The 14,402-nt window shown below is 29.7% G+C and overlaps 3 protein-coding genes across 7 annotated transcripts in view; 2 read left to right on the top strand and 1 right to left on the bottom strand.

The window, feature by feature from the left end:
* The first annotated feature begins 515 nt into the window (after nt 1-515).
* Nucleotides 516-3,374, top strand: LOC139987185 (bifunctional purine biosynthesis protein ATIC). The gene is made up of 7 exons (XM_072003149.1): nt 516-677; nt 1,011-1,214; nt 1,294-1,582; nt 1,661-2,152; nt 2,230-2,622; nt 2,711-2,975; nt 3,054-3,374. The coding sequence occupies exons 1-7, from the start codon at nt 659-661 to the stop codon at nt 3,171-3,173; spliced, it is 1,782 nt and encodes a 593-aa protein (XP_071859250.1). The 5' UTR covers nt 516-658; the 3' UTR covers nt 3,174-3,374.
* A 206-nt stretch (nt 3,375-3,580) lies between these two features.
* Cstf64 (cleavage stimulation factor subunit 2 CstF64) lies at nt 3,581-5,875 on the top strand. 2 transcript variants are annotated; one of them, XM_072003164.1, is made up of 8 exons: nt 3,581-3,740; nt 3,826-3,904; nt 4,040-4,611; nt 4,691-4,862; nt 4,933-4,959; nt 5,032-5,129; nt 5,240-5,436; nt 5,559-5,875. In XM_072003164.1, exons 1-8 carry the CDS (start codon nt 3,680-3,682, stop codon nt 5,676-5,678), a joined length of 1,326 nt encoding a protein of 441 aa, XP_071859265.1. In that variant the 5' UTR covers nt 3,581-3,679; the 3' UTR covers nt 5,679-5,875. The 2 variants fall into 2 exon arrangements, with proteins under 2 accessions (XP_071859265.1, XP_071859266.1); XM_072003165.1 differs by lacking the exon at nt 4,933-4,959.
* The window catches only part of Qin (tudor domain-containing protein qin), a 312,288-nt gene continuing 303,433 nt past the window's right edge, over nt 5,548-14,402 (bottom strand). For all 4 annotated transcript variants that reach the window (XM_072003142.1, XM_072003140.1, XM_072003141.1 and 1 more), the window contains 20 exons: nt 13,055-13,203; nt 12,615-12,683; nt 12,056-12,208; nt 11,563-11,842; nt 11,234-11,390; nt 11,049-11,162; nt 10,706-10,805; nt 10,241-10,410; nt 9,930-10,165; nt 9,015-9,624; nt 8,588-8,736; nt 8,134-8,489; nt 7,855-8,030; nt 7,656-7,775; nt 7,467-7,577; nt 6,802-7,293; nt 6,621-6,714; nt 6,313-6,463; nt 6,072-6,231; nt 5,548-6,001 (listed from right to left, as the gene is read on the bottom strand). In XM_072003142.1, the coding sequence (XP_071859243.1) occupies nt 5,885-6,001; nt 6,072-6,231; nt 6,313-6,463; nt 6,621-6,714; nt 6,802-7,293; nt 7,467-7,577; nt 7,656-7,775; nt 7,855-8,030; nt 8,134-8,489; nt 8,588-8,736; nt 9,015-9,624; nt 9,930-10,165; nt 10,241-10,410; nt 10,706-10,805; nt 11,049-11,162; nt 11,234-11,390; nt 11,563-11,842; nt 12,056-12,208; nt 12,615-12,683; nt 13,055-13,203 (3,964 nt within the window). In that variant the 3' untranslated portion in view covers nt 5,548-5,884. The remainder of the gene's footprint in view (nt 6,002-6,071; nt 6,232-6,312; nt 6,464-6,620; nt 6,715-6,801; nt 7,294-7,466; nt 7,578-7,655; nt 7,776-7,854; nt 8,031-8,133; nt 8,490-8,587; nt 8,737-9,014; nt 9,625-9,929; nt 10,166-10,240; nt 10,411-10,705; nt 10,806-11,048; nt 11,163-11,233; nt 11,391-11,562; nt 11,843-12,055; nt 12,209-12,614; nt 12,684-13,054; nt 13,204-14,402) is intronic.

Below are 14,402 nucleotides of genomic sequence, written 5' to 3'. Positions count from 1 at the left end.
AAATTTCAGTAATTTTATTTAATTTTATATTATTATTATAATATGTATGTATATATATATATATAGTTAATATATTTTTATGTCAATATATAGGGTAACCCAGTTAAATAAGATCACCTAAATATCTGCCTTATTTATTGTTATATGAAAAAATATCTCAAAAATAGACATTTTTTATAGCATGTCAAGGTCATCAGTAGTTCTTTAAATAGAACTCTATATTTATACATATATGATCTTAGCATAACTTACTAAAATATAAAAAGTGTATCAAAACATTTCAACGATGAAAATATATTTTGCAAGTTGTATCTATTTTATAAGTCAATACTTGCAGTTTATTATAAGATATTTTATCTAATGTGATAACATTTGATCTTTAAGACCCCCGCAAATTGCAAAATATTTTGAAGTTATAACATTCGATGCTACTTCGTATACACATTCGTGAACACGTGCGCAGTACTTAGTTACCTATACATATTTATATATATGTATGCACAGTACGGATTATAATGGGGGATAAGATTATTTCAGAGTCGCACACTTGTTGAATCTCTCCCATTGTGCTTACAATACTCGTAAGCGTTGAATAATTTGATTAATTTCGTTCAGACTGATTTCTTTTCAAAGTAATATTTTTAGAAAAAATAAAATCATGCCTGCCGGAAATTTAGGTAAGTTATATTTGTAATTATTAAGAAAAAATTAAGAAAAATAAATGAGAATAAATGAGTGAAAAATCAAATTTTCCAGACCCGGATTACTTATGATTAGAATTTATTAATATCTATAATTTATTTAAATATTAGTTATTGATATATTATTAATTTATTGCTTATGTGATTATAATTGCTACTATTATTGCAATTATGAATATTTTATAATGTTATATATTATAAAGATGTTGTTTATAAATATTTTTTATTCAATAAACTTTGTCAAATAAAGTAACTAGTATATTTATGTCATAAAATTAACTTATTTTATTTTGTTTATTCTATTTCTAGCATTATTGAGTGTATCCGATAAAACAAATCTTCTACCATTTGCTAAAAAGTTACATGAAATAGGTTTGTCTTTAGTCGCTTCTGGTGGAACAGCAAAATCTTTGAGAGATGCTGGTCTCCCAGTGAAAGACGTATCTAATATCACTGGTGCACCTGAAATGCTTAATGGAAGAGTCAAGACTCTTCATCCTGCTGTTCATGCTGGTAAAGAGATTCATATATTTGAATTTATTTTTTATTTTACTTATGCCATACATACTATATAGAAAGTTTATTTATGTAGGTATACTAGCTAGACTCACAGAGTCAGATCAGCAAGATCTTCATAAACAAAATTATCAGCTCATTCAGCTTGTGGTATGCAATTTGTATCCATTTGTAAACACAGTTGCTAAACCAGGTGTAACAATTGAAGATGCAGTAGAAAATGTAGATATTGGTGGAGTAACTTTGTTACGAGCTGCTGCTAAAAATCATAGTAGAGTAACAGTTATTTGTGATCCTAGTGATTATGAAAAAGTTGGGAAGGAATTAGAATCATCTATTAACAAAGATACTTCGTTGGAAACTAGGTATATATTCTATTAAAATAGATATTAGAGAAAATAGTTTTATGCTTTAAAATATTGTATTTTTTTTTTAATTTTTAGACAAGTATTAGCACTTAAAGCATTCACTCATACAGCAGAGTATGATAATGCCATTTCAGATTATTTCCGTAAACAATATAGTAGTGGGGTTTCTCAATTGACATTAAGATATGGAATGAATCCACATCAGAAACCAGCACAAATTTTTACAACTTTAGATAAATTACCACTGACAGTAATAAATGGTTCCCCAGGTTTTATTAATCTTTGTGATGCATTAAATGGTTATCAGTTGGTGAAGGAGTTAAAGGCAGCTTTAAATTTGCCAGCTGCAACATCTTTTAAACATGTTAGTCCAGCTGGTGCAGCAGTTAGTGTACCACTGGATGCTGTAGAAGCAAAGTTATGTCAAGTAGATGACTTATTACACCAACTTACACCACTAGCAACTGCTTATGCACGTGCACGAGGAGCAGATAGAATGTCAAGCTTTGGAGATTTTATTGCATTATCTGACACATGTGATGAAGTTACTGCTAAAATCATATCTAGGTAATGTATGGTATAATCAAATTAAAAATTGAAGCCAAGAAACTATTAATTATTTTTTATTATTATTTATATTTTAGAGAGGTCTCTGATGGTATTATTGCACCTGGCTATTCAGAGGATGCCCTTAAAATTTTAAGGAAGAAAAAAAATGGTGCATATTGTGTTCTTCAAATTGATCCAAATTATGTACCATCTCAAATAGAGCGTAGAGTTCTTTTTGGTTTAACTATGGAACAGAAACGTAATGATGCAGTTATTGATAAAAATACATTTTCCAATGTAGTAACCAAAAATTTGACAACCATTTCTGATAGTGCTATGAGAGATTTAATTGTTGCTACTATTACTTTAAAGTATACCCAAAGTAATTCAGTTTGTTATGCAAAAGATGGGCAAGTAATTGGAATAGGTGCGGGACAACAATCAAGGATTCATTGTACAAGACTTGCTGGTGATAAAGCTGATAACTGGTATATTGTGTTCTTAATATCTAATATCTGTTGCATATATCGTAATAATCGATCTATTATTGTCAACGTTATAATGAACGTTTTTCAGGTGGCTTCGACAGCATCCCAAAGTTACTGGTATGAAGTTTAAGAAAAGTGTAAAACGAGCAGAAATTTCGAATGCTATTGACAATTATGTAAACGGATCTATTGGAAAAGATATGGATGAGGCTACTTGGGCAGAAATGTACGAGGAAGTTCCACAGAAACTTTCAGAAAGTGATAAAACAGAATGGATAAACAAAGCGGACAATGTTGTTTTAAGTAGCGATGCTTTTTTCCCATTCAGAGATAATGTGGATAGAGCTAAATTGGTATATAGTTTAATTATTTATTGTATTATCTTGTCATATCCTTTTCTGAAATTTTAAAAGTTAATTATTTAATTACAGAGTGGCGTCAAATACATTGCAAGCCCTTCTGGTTCTGTAAATGATAAGATAGTAATACAAGCTTGTGATGAACACAAAATGGTATTAATTCATACTAATTTGAGATTGTTCCACCATTAAGTAAAAAAGATATGATTCAATAATTACTTTATTGCTTAATTATATCAAAGCATTATACATTATAAAAATCATATCGTCTATAGTCTATTATAGTAATGAAGAAATAGTTTTACAATATAATAAATTTATCAAGAGCTAATGTATGGTTGATTGTAATACTGAAAATGTACTTTTATATGAAATAAAATGAACTGACAAAAAGTATGTTATTTCTTAATTTATTTTTGTTTACTTTTGAATTTAAATTTTTCATTTAGAAGGTCAATTAATAGATGTTAATGATACATTAATGGATGTTAAGAGATATTACATAATTTATACAATTTATGGCAGAATAATATAAATGGTGTAATAAAAAGATAAAAATACATATAATAAAATAATGTGATATTATTGGTTAGCCATGTATCAATGTGAATTGGTTTTCGCTTCTGTTTTTCTAGTAACAGAGAACTAGTGCTGTGTTCAAACTTCGAATAATAAACAAAAGCGAATAAATTTCAAAAATGAGTAATTCAACTATTTCTGATCAATCGCTCATGGACAAGTCTATGCGGAGTGTTTTCGGTAAGAAACATTGTTTGATATTAGATTATTTTTCATTAATAATGATACCGCATAACCTTCAAATATGTATGATCTTTTTGAATAGTCGGGAATATCCCGTACGAAGCCACAGAGGAGAATTTAAAGGATATTTTTAGCGAAGTTGGACCAGTGCTTTCATTTAAGTAAGTTCATTTTGAATTTAAATATTATTAGTTAATAATAAAATAATTTTTATTTTACTTGTAAATAATAATTTTGTAAATGACAATGTTATCGTAGATCTTTATATTACTTACAAAAATTTGTAATTCGATTAGATTAGTGTTTGACCGGGAGACAGGCAAGCCAAAAGGATATGGCTTTTGTGAGTACAAAGATCAAGAGACAGCTCTTAGTGCTATGAGGAACTTGAATGGTTATGAAATTGGTGGAAGAACGTTGCGGGTTGATAATGCATGTACAGAAAAGAGTCGAATGGAAATGCAAAGTCTTTTACAAGGACAGAATACTGAGAATCCATATGGAGAAGCAGTACAATCGGATAAAGCTCCAGAAGCTATAAGTAAAGCTGTTGCATCCTTACCACCTGAGCAAATGTTTGAACTTATGAAACAAATGAAACTTTGTGTACAAAACAATCCAAATGAGGCACGTCAAATGTTGCTTCAAAATCCTCAATTAGCATATGCCTTGCTACAAGCTCAGGTAGTAATGAGAATAGTGGACCCTCATACAGCAGTTAATATGTTACATAAAGCAAATCCAATCCCAGGTGTATTAACACCTTCTGATAAGTCAGCTGTACATCCAGTTGTACCTCGAATAGAAGAACCATGGGCTCCTACGCGTCCAGCAGCAGTTACTAATCCTCCAGCACCAATTTTTGCTGGTGAGAACAGTGAACTTTTAATTTTATTTGTATAAATTTAGATATCTTTTAATGTTTAGATAACAAAATTTTATGACAGGTCAAGATGTTGATTTACGCACATTGGACAGACAAATGGATCCACGTCTAGCTAGAATGGATCAAGATTTAAGAGGACCACAACAAGTACAACCAACACCTGTTAGTGCATCTCCAGCAGTACCTGCCAATACAGATCCTAGAGCACTTAGTACATTCAATATTTCGGACAAGTTAGTATTTCTTTCATGTTAAACAAATCTCTTAAATTAATATATTTTAAGAATGTGTTCTTTTTTACAGCACACTTCCTGTTGAAGGAGTTGAGAGGTTCTACAATTATCATAGATAATTTAAAATCGAAGTATTTAAAACATTCTAAAAGCATATGATTTTTTTCAGTTTCTGTCGTGATCCAAGAACAGACAGATTTGGTAGAGATCCAAGGGATCCTAGAGATCCAAGAATGCCTATTGATCCAAGAATTACAAAAGCTAATCGTAAGTTTTTCAAAATATTTCTTATTTTTTATAATAATGAGAAATTCAGAATAAGAAATTTAATTACTTCTTTATAATTGTATCTATTTTTTGCTAATTTTATTCTTTAGCACCAGTGCCAGTTGCACTACCAGTGGTACCAAGACCTGTTGCAGCACCTACTGGTCAGTCTTCGAATGTCGCTACAGTTAGTGTAGCAACTCCAGTTACTGCATTGACCACGTCAACGACATCTGCAACGTCGAGGCTTATGGCAGGCATGTCTCCAGCGGGAAATATACCGAGCGGAGCGTCTGATCAAGAGAAGGTATTTAAAAACAAATTACATATAGATGTCATTTATTTTTGTATAAAAATATATAAAATCTTACATTATTCAGTTATATAGTAGATGACAAAATGTAAAAATAATTACTAATTTCATTGTAGGCGGCTTTAATAATGCAAGTACTACAATTATCTGATGAACAAATCGCTATGTTACCACCTGAACAAAGGCAAAGTATTTTATTACTTAAAGAACAGATTGCTAAAAGTGCTCAACGTTAATATATTTCTAGTAATTTTCTCCTTTTATAACAATAAACATTTAAATTTGCTTAAAAACTGTAATAGTTCAACATATAAGCTTAGTTTGTATGATTAATAAGTTTTTAACATAAAATCTCATTCTGGAATTTAATAATTTTATACTAACTTATCATTGTAAATGATAAAAATAAATATGTGTTATTATTTAAGGATAATGTAAATCGTCAATTTTTTTTTGATCTAACTTCGAATAAACCTTCTTCAATTAAAGTATTATATATAACTTTCTCACAGTTTTCATCTTCATACAGTTCAACGCTCATAAACTCTTCATCAGTTTCCTAAAACAATTAATTTCATTATTTATCATCTATTATTAAATGTATGATTAATCAGTACATAATTACTTACTTTAATTTTAGCTATAACACGTTTATTGTACATCTTTTCTAATTGAGAGACTAGCTTATCATGATCGAATATAGAAACAACTTCTACATTCCACAATTTACACTTTATTGCAATAGTAGGTATTTCTATCCATTCTTTCTTTAAAGTGTACAATTCACACCTGTTATGTAAATAAAAGAATGGTTTTTATATTAAGATGCAATAATATATTAATATTATAAACCAGATAAATGTGACTTACTGTTGTGAATTTACTTTTCTATATTCGTCGTTACCGTAATCTACATAAAGCAGTTTAATTTCAATATTATCTGAATTTATAATAGGTTCAGATTCCGTTATTAGACATCGATACCAAAGATTATCATTGAATTTCGCGCAGCATGGAGTATCTACAAATAATAAATTCATTCCAGTTCATAAGATACATAAAGGTGAAGTTATATAGAATTATTTGTTATATTTAATTCTTTCATAATCACTTTGATTAAAATTCATAGCAAGTCCTTTCTTATAAATAATTATTACTTTTAGTTGAGTAATACTTACTAACAGTAAACTTTGTAATTAATGGTTGTTTGTCCGCATTTTCTTGCAAGTCATTCATTAAAAGTTCATACTGTGTATAATACGCATTTAAAATCTAAAATGGAGGAAATATTTACTTACGTTGTAAATATTTAAAATAAGATAAGAAAACGAGGTATGAGATGATAGTTTCATAACATACCGTACAATGAATATTTTCTTTTAATTGAGCATAGAAGATAGTAGGAGTAATACAGCAACACATTTCTATCTCAATATAGTCTATGTCGTTTGGTATATTTATAAGTTTATAATGCATTGAAAGATCTTCTTGTGAAGTAATATTAGGAGTTGAAGTAATCATTGTCTCTAATTTAAACCATGATACATTTTCAACATCAGTTATAGTATCATTGTCAATATTATGTACAGTATCTATATCATTATCTGGAAGCAACACAGAATTTTCAATAATAACTGGATCTTTTATCACGTCATCGCTCAAAGAAAATGATCTCGAGTTTTCTATAACTACATCTGAAGTAACATCTGTAGTAACATTTGTAGTTACTGTACTTTGGAATGAAATGGACTCAATATTAGATTTAATGTTCATTTCCCATTCATTGACAAGAAATGTGATTAAATCAGTTTTCTTTTTGCAGTATTTGTTTGGCAAGATCTTTAAAGAAATCTGAAACATTGCAGGCGTACTAAATTAAAAAAGATATGAATAAATAAATAAAAATGAAACTTAATTATTTTATCAAGTTTTAAACATTGTAAACGTTCTTTCTATTTTATAAGCATTGCCAAATTATATTAGTTTTATTGTTGAATGAAGTTTGTTTTGGTAACATTACTCACATTGAGGTATTTTTCATTTCTATAAGTGATTGTGACTTCGCATTCCTGTTCAATGAGAAGTTTATGTATTCTATCTAAATCTTCTGTTGCCCACATTCCATTCTCAGTCCCCTATTAAAGTAAATTTAATCAATAATTTTAGAACATATTGATTAATAGATAATATATGGAATCATTTAAACTATTTACCGGATTTAAACCTTCGATCAAACATTTTGTGCATTGAATTGGAATATCTTCTAAGATAACTTTTTTGTTTAAATCTTCAGTTGTACATTGCTCTATGTTTCCATAGTCTACAAATTCTACCTGTAATAAATATATTTCGTAAAGTATTACAACACATATATACTTTGTAATTGAACAGATGATGGGAATAAACTTTTACATTAATTATGTCGTTTCCTTGAATCTCCACTATTTTTCCTCGGTACCACTTTTTATTTACATGATACTGTGCAATACATGGATCTCCTACAGCCCATACAGTATCACAAAGTTCAACTGAACAATTGCTGTATATTTTTTCTAATTTCATTTCTATATATTCTAATATTTTACTACCTAAGAAAAGAGGAACATAATAAGAGAAGTATATTATATGTTTACTATTAAAATTATTACGTTGTATCTTTTAATAGAGTTAATTTAAAAAGTATATACGTACTACCCGTTTTGGAATGAAGATAAAGAATGCCGCTATGATCTAAGTATGTTGGTATAGCAATAAATGTATCTTCATTTATTGGTTCTACTGGTAACCAAGTTGACGATAAAAGTTTCGGAACGTTATCAAGTATTTCTTCCATGTTCTCACAAATTTGATTATTAGAATCAGAATTTAAATGATATAATATTGGCTTCGATATCGCTGTAGTAGCAGTTATCTCCATGGGCTCATTGGAGCAATTATTGATTTCAAACCACTTCACGTTTGATTCATATTTTGTTAATCTTTCAAATTTCTTCATTAATTGTCGTTTCAATTCAATTGCTAAAATTTTATCTCTTTTTTTCGCATACCTGGACATTTTTAAGCGTGTGTAAATCAACTTTTTAAGAGGAAAAAATTGGATAGGAGAATACTATTATTTTAGAGAATATTTGAAGCGATGACGTACTCCTTCACGGGTAATGCTACTCCTTTTTCAACCAACATTCTATTGATAGAATTAATTTCATATCTTGTTGGTGCCAATGGCCCGTCCATTTTTACTTCTTTAATCCATAATTCAACCGGTATTGCAGAATCTTCCATATCTTCGTCTTCCTATAAAATGGTGAAGGAAATATATGACATTAAAAGATAACCATATTACGAAGATGTAAAATAAATAACAAAAAAATTTATAATGTACAATCTATATAACAGTATTTAATCTGTTTGTATCATGCATTATGATGGTCAGTAGAAGTAAAACTTTTGTTTTACGAACAAGATACAAAATATTATATGCGATACTATCTAAATAAGATAGATATAAAAAAAGTTCAGTGTTTTTCTTAACTAATATATTTTTTTTTCACTTATTTGTGATTAATGTTTACCAATTTAGATATGTAGAATTTGGAAGTCTGATTGTTATCTATGATTTCGCGCAATTTCTCACAAGACAACGATGGCCACGTGGTGGATCCTCCGCAGGGTAATATACCCGTTAGCTTTATCTTAAAAACGTACGTTGATATCTTAGAGAACAGGGGATGCAACGGTTGTATGTCATTTATCGATACAGTTTCTTCGACTCCTATGTCGTATAAAAATGCGACTACTGTATCGTTTGACTTAATATCAACAATTCGGCCACGATAATACATATCACTTCTTGTAAAATAAACTGCACAAGTAGCACCTTTGGTCCAAATATCTCGTTTTGCGGGATGATACTTGTTATAAAATTCTTGCATCTGTTTTATCATTAGTTCCACGTCGCTCTGATCGCACGCGGCATCAGAAACGTAAATGCTGTCTGGAGATTGCACTTGGTGTATTTGAACTTTTATTTTGAAAGGATCTTCATTTTCTTCTATGACTTTCTTCATGTTTTCGTTTATTGGATTATTGTAATATTGATCAGATAATTCTAAACAACTAATATCTTTCTTTGGTTTTTTTTTCATTTTTAAATCGAATGTAGCCGTTGTTGTATTGTGCGGACTATGTCATAAAACAAAAAAACATATATTTATTATCATAACGTTTGTATAATACGTTTAATATTTATATTAAATATAATAATTATATTTTTAATATTTTTCTGATTATTTTTAATAAATTGATTTTAGATTTAAGATTTTAGATTTCAAAAACAATATCGATAATATAAAAATGAAAAATAAAAGAGAGAGAGAGAGAGAGAGAGAGAGAGAGAGAGAGAGAGAGAGAGAGAGAGAGAGAGAGAGAGAGAAGGGATGATAATTAATGTTTTAAAAGCGTTGTTAGAAAACATTTCAATTATTTACCTAGAAATGATGTACGTTGCTAGGCACTTTTGTACTAGTAAGTCAGCGACATTAATACTGTTATCATGTGTAAACATAGCAACGTTGTATGTATCTCCAAATTGATTATAAGGGATAACTTTGAAATTTGACTTCATATCCATTAGAAATTTCTTTATGAATTCCTTAGTTTCCAACTCCCATTGGTTTTTATTGTTAGATCGTGGCTTTATGTTTCTTAATGAAACTCTTACAGCCTGACGGTGAACAAATGATATTTTGCTTCAGAAGAGAATTATATTTAGAACTAAAGATACATATAAATAAATTACTTGTGTTCTGCAGGACATGTATTTTCTTGGAAGAGATCTGATGGCATCGTAACTTAATATCAATGTATATCCTAAGTCTACGTAGAAAACTTTTATAGTGTTCTCGGTAACTTCGCGTATGAGTCCTCTGTGCCAATATCCATCGACTCCTCGTGCAGCACACGGTAAATCTATGTAAAAAAGGACACGCGTAATTAATTGTTCAATCAAAGGAATATTTCACCGCGCAATACGATTGGACATTTTAGAAAGTAATTTCTAGGTAGCTTCTATATCAAAAATCTATTAGGCTACATATTTCGTGAATTGTAAAAAGAACTTTTGTAAGATCTCAATTCTAAAATATATAGTTGTATAATTTACTGTATAATACTTAATACCGTGGTAGTATACTCTGGTATTTTATATTTTATAATATTTACTATTATCGTTAAATATTTAATAAGAGTACTTTAGGAAATCTACCTTTACAAGGTGCAAAGACAATATAATCAGTGGTATTTCTTTCGTAATCATTCATCATTTCGTATTGCATTTTGTGAAAGGTATATTTATTTATGTGTGTCTGTAACATAAATATTAATTTATTAATTCCTACGTTTTTACTTGTTTATTTATTAAACAGAAAACTGATTATTAATAACTGACCGTAAATAATAACTATTAGTTTACTATCTATTAAAGCTATTCATTTACTATGTATTAATTTATATTAGTAATAGTAATAGTAAATTAAATATTAATCTACTATCAACTATTTAATAATTTACTGATAACTGAAGAAAGTAAATATTAACAAATTACGTACCCTTTGAACATATATACAACTAGGAGATTCGACAAATAGGATTTGAACATCCGAGTAAATTTCTAGGTCTAACACATCCTTAAAATACTTCCTTGTTGAGTCAGGATTCATTCTCTGTAAACAAAAGATCGATGATCAAATCATGCAGAGTAAAATTGAAACGTTTATGAACGGTTCGCAATTACCATTAATGTGTTTGGTGAAATACAAGTGCCGTATTTCATATACGTTAAGGAGTCTTTCACGGATATTAAGCCCGAGTCTTTGGATGATATCACGCACAGATCGACGTAATAGGTATCACCGGTTATCATCTTGATGCACATCGATACTACAGAATTTCTAAAAATATATAGTATAATAATAATGTAAAATATTATTGATACAATAATTAAAAGTAAATATGATTATTAATAAAAATTCTAAATAATATAATAAATAATAACAATAACAAATATAGAGTTTAGGCTTTTAATTACATTTACAATTGCTTTGCGAGTTTGATTATACTTACGTGCAAACTAGTTTCTTAAAAACTCGAGTGGCATCGGGATGCCATTTACCATTATTAGGAACAATATCGAACAAAGTGCACCTAAGGGCCATCACCGGTAACATCGCAAATTGCGGTATGATATTTCTTATTCTACTCAAAGGTACATTTTCCTCTTTCATCCCATAATCAATAAAGAACAGGCTATATCTTTCGTCATCGTTCATATTCGTTTTCTTCTCTATGACACGTGCACGGTACCAAACATTGTGTTTCGAGCACTGCGCGATGTACAGCGCATCTAGAAACAGAGATATATCCTTTTTAAATGCAGGAAGCTTAAAAAACGATCATAATGTTGCATTTAGAAGTTCAGATAAATTGGATCCTACTATAGCGGTCATTTCATTATACAAAAGTTACGAAAAAGGTATTGTGTTTAATACAAATTTTAAGAAAAATACGACCAAAGAAATGGGAAAGTTCAAACTTGAAGCAAGTGGAGTTATCGTACTTAAAGTTATTTCCGTTGGTATTATTCCTGTAGTAGTCGCCAGTGTAGCCAGGTCTTTGCTAAGATCCGATATTTTCTGTTGATTTTGTACTATCTGAACGTAAAAGCAAGAGGGGTCCACGATGTGGGTGACGTTGACCATCTCTGAGGATCCTTGAAACAAAAGAGAATAAATTAATCCTTCATATATAATACTATGTAACTTAGAAGTTATATGCCTATGTATTCACATATATACACCTCATTCATAACTATCAGAACATCCACTAGTATTGTCCAAAATACAATATTCGACGTCGACGAAAACAATCGATCGACTAGAATTTTGTATCCTCGCAAAATAACGATTCGGATCGTATAATAAAAGTTAGTAGAAACTTAAAAAAAACTATCTACAAGAGTTATAGAACAACGGCGTATTTTAACGATTACAATTATTTGGATAATTTTCGACAAATTATTTCTGACGAAAATATTACGTAAATTGCGATCTTTGCATAAACTTGCAAAGAACGTCCTAAGCGATACTCGTTATTAAGAGAAAGTTGTACCTACGTACCAATATTATCAAGACTATCGTTCGTTATGACGTTAGGTTCAGTCTTCGGGGATGTTTCCTTATTTTCTGCTAAAATAAAGATTTTCATTATGGCAAAATTTTCAACTAATAAAATTAAATTAATAAAATTATCAATTATTCGTTTCATAATAATATAGTTTACTCTTAAAATCGAATAGTTTGCAACAATAAGGAGGGCAGCTCTGATATTTAAATTGTATTTATTCGAAGGGAAAGAAAGATTTAGGTTTCATATTTAAAAGTGCGAAAGTTTATTACTCCAAGTGTTAGCAGATAATGAATTTATAGCACGTTTTTGATAAAGTGTTTTGATTTTGAGTCAGTCGTTGTTGGTTTATTCAAATTATTGGAAAGTGGAGCTGCCTCACCATTCGATTCTTTCTATTTTGAAAATTGATAATGAAGAAAGTTAATATTACGCGAAGTAACAGTTTCTTCGACCAATGGTTCCATCTCGTAATCCTTTGGTAGCAAATCCTTTTGTTGCAGGCTGTAGATGGGTGTTTTCGGTACGTACACGCAGCAGTGTTGTTCTATAGTTTTAACGATGTTACTACTGATGTCAAATCTGCAAAAAGAAGCGTTCATTCTTCTTAAGAAAATATGTTGAAGAACGTGTCGTTTAATTAAGAAATAACTGCTTTATATAAATAGCTACTTCGATGATCAAGTTACACTTAATTGCAATATAATGATTTCTTATCTTCGTTCGTTTCTTGTGTCAAGAAATTAATGAAATTTCATGACTATTTTTATGAAATTTTATAACTACTTTTGAATCAAGAAATATCAATCTAAAACAATGATCGCATGTTGAATAGAATTGGAAAATGTAAGAACAAATAGAAGTTGCAAGATGCAAAAGAATTGTGATCGAAGGCATTCAAAATTAACTAAATCGAGGAGCTTTCTGGGAAACAGACTCGCGAGACAGAATGACGAATTAAGCAAACTGAGCAAGAAGCTGTAGTTTTTTTCAATATCAGTTACATTCGCATTGAAAACCATAGTGACCCTAAACAACTTGCTTTTTATTTTTATAAAATAAATTAAACAAATCGTAATAGTTCACCTATTCGTCTAGTGTATTTTCCAATACACTCGGCATTTATAAATAGTTTTATTACAAATCTATAGGTTCTTTTTCATTTTTAATTACTCTATGTATTGGTATTGGTGTTATTTTCAGATGTGAAAATTTCATAAAAAATCTATCGAACCAATAGAATATTAAAGTCTCGATTGCATTCGAATTATCGCATACAAGCATCGAAAAGAAAAAAAGAAAAACAGATTTGTTTTAATTAGTCGAAATCTCGAGGAGAAAATAAAGAGCGACGTTCGTTCTGCTGGTTAAAAAAAAAAAAAAAAAAAAAAAAAAAGAGGAATATACCGAAGCCGCTTTAAAACGCAACTGTAGATACATTACGCTTTAATTAATTACTCTTACACCTCGAGTGCTCTCTCCATTCCCACCAGTTTCTTTTTCTGTCTTTCATTCTCTTTTCGTTCGGACATCTATAAGCTGCTTACGAATATAAACGACAGAGGATTTGTCTGACTCTGCACCATCGTCGGTGTCGAGGAAAATAAATCGTTCAATATGCACCGGAGATTTTGATTTATCAAAAGCTCTAGATTTTTCACTGTGTTGGAAAATCTCTGTGTACTGTACGAGAGCTGCAAGAACGTTAAGGAATATGATTTTGTTGTTCGACCGTTTTAATGTTGGAATCGAGATAAATATCGTGCTGGATCGACATCGAT

This window comes from Bombus fervidus, chromosome 5, assembly GCF_041682495.2.
Source record: "Bombus fervidus isolate BK054 chromosome 5, iyBomFerv1, whole genome shotgun sequence".
NCBI lineage: Eukaryota > Metazoa > Arthropoda > Insecta > Hymenoptera > Apidae > Bombus > Bombus fervidus.
Note: the sequence above shows the minus strand (reverse complement) of the source record. Positions and strands in the feature narration are given on the sequence as shown.

Excerpts from the sequence above, each read along its gene's own strand:
- LOC139987185 (XM_072003149.1), top strand. Across the intron at positions 2,623-2,710 it reads GGTGATAAAGCTGATAACTG|GTGGCTTCGACAGCATCCCA; the intron begins GTATATTGTGTT and ends AACGTTTTTCAG. Across the intron at positions 2,976-3,053 it reads ATGTGGATAGAGCTAAATTG|AGTGGCGTCAAATACATTGC; the intron begins GTATATAGTTTA and ends ATTTAATTACAG.
- Cstf64 (XM_072003164.1), top strand. The coding sequence starts at position 3,680 with ATGAGTAATTCAACTATTTCTGATCAATCGCTCATGGACAAGTCTATG. Across the intron at positions 3,741-3,825 it reads GTCTATGCGGAGTGTTTTCG|TCGGGAATATCCCGTACGAA; the intron begins GTAAGAAACATT and ends CTTTTTGAATAG. Across the intron at positions 3,905-4,039 it reads GGACCAGTGCTTTCATTTAA|ATTAGTGTTTGACCGGGAGA; the intron begins GTAAGTTCATTT and ends TAATTCGATTAG.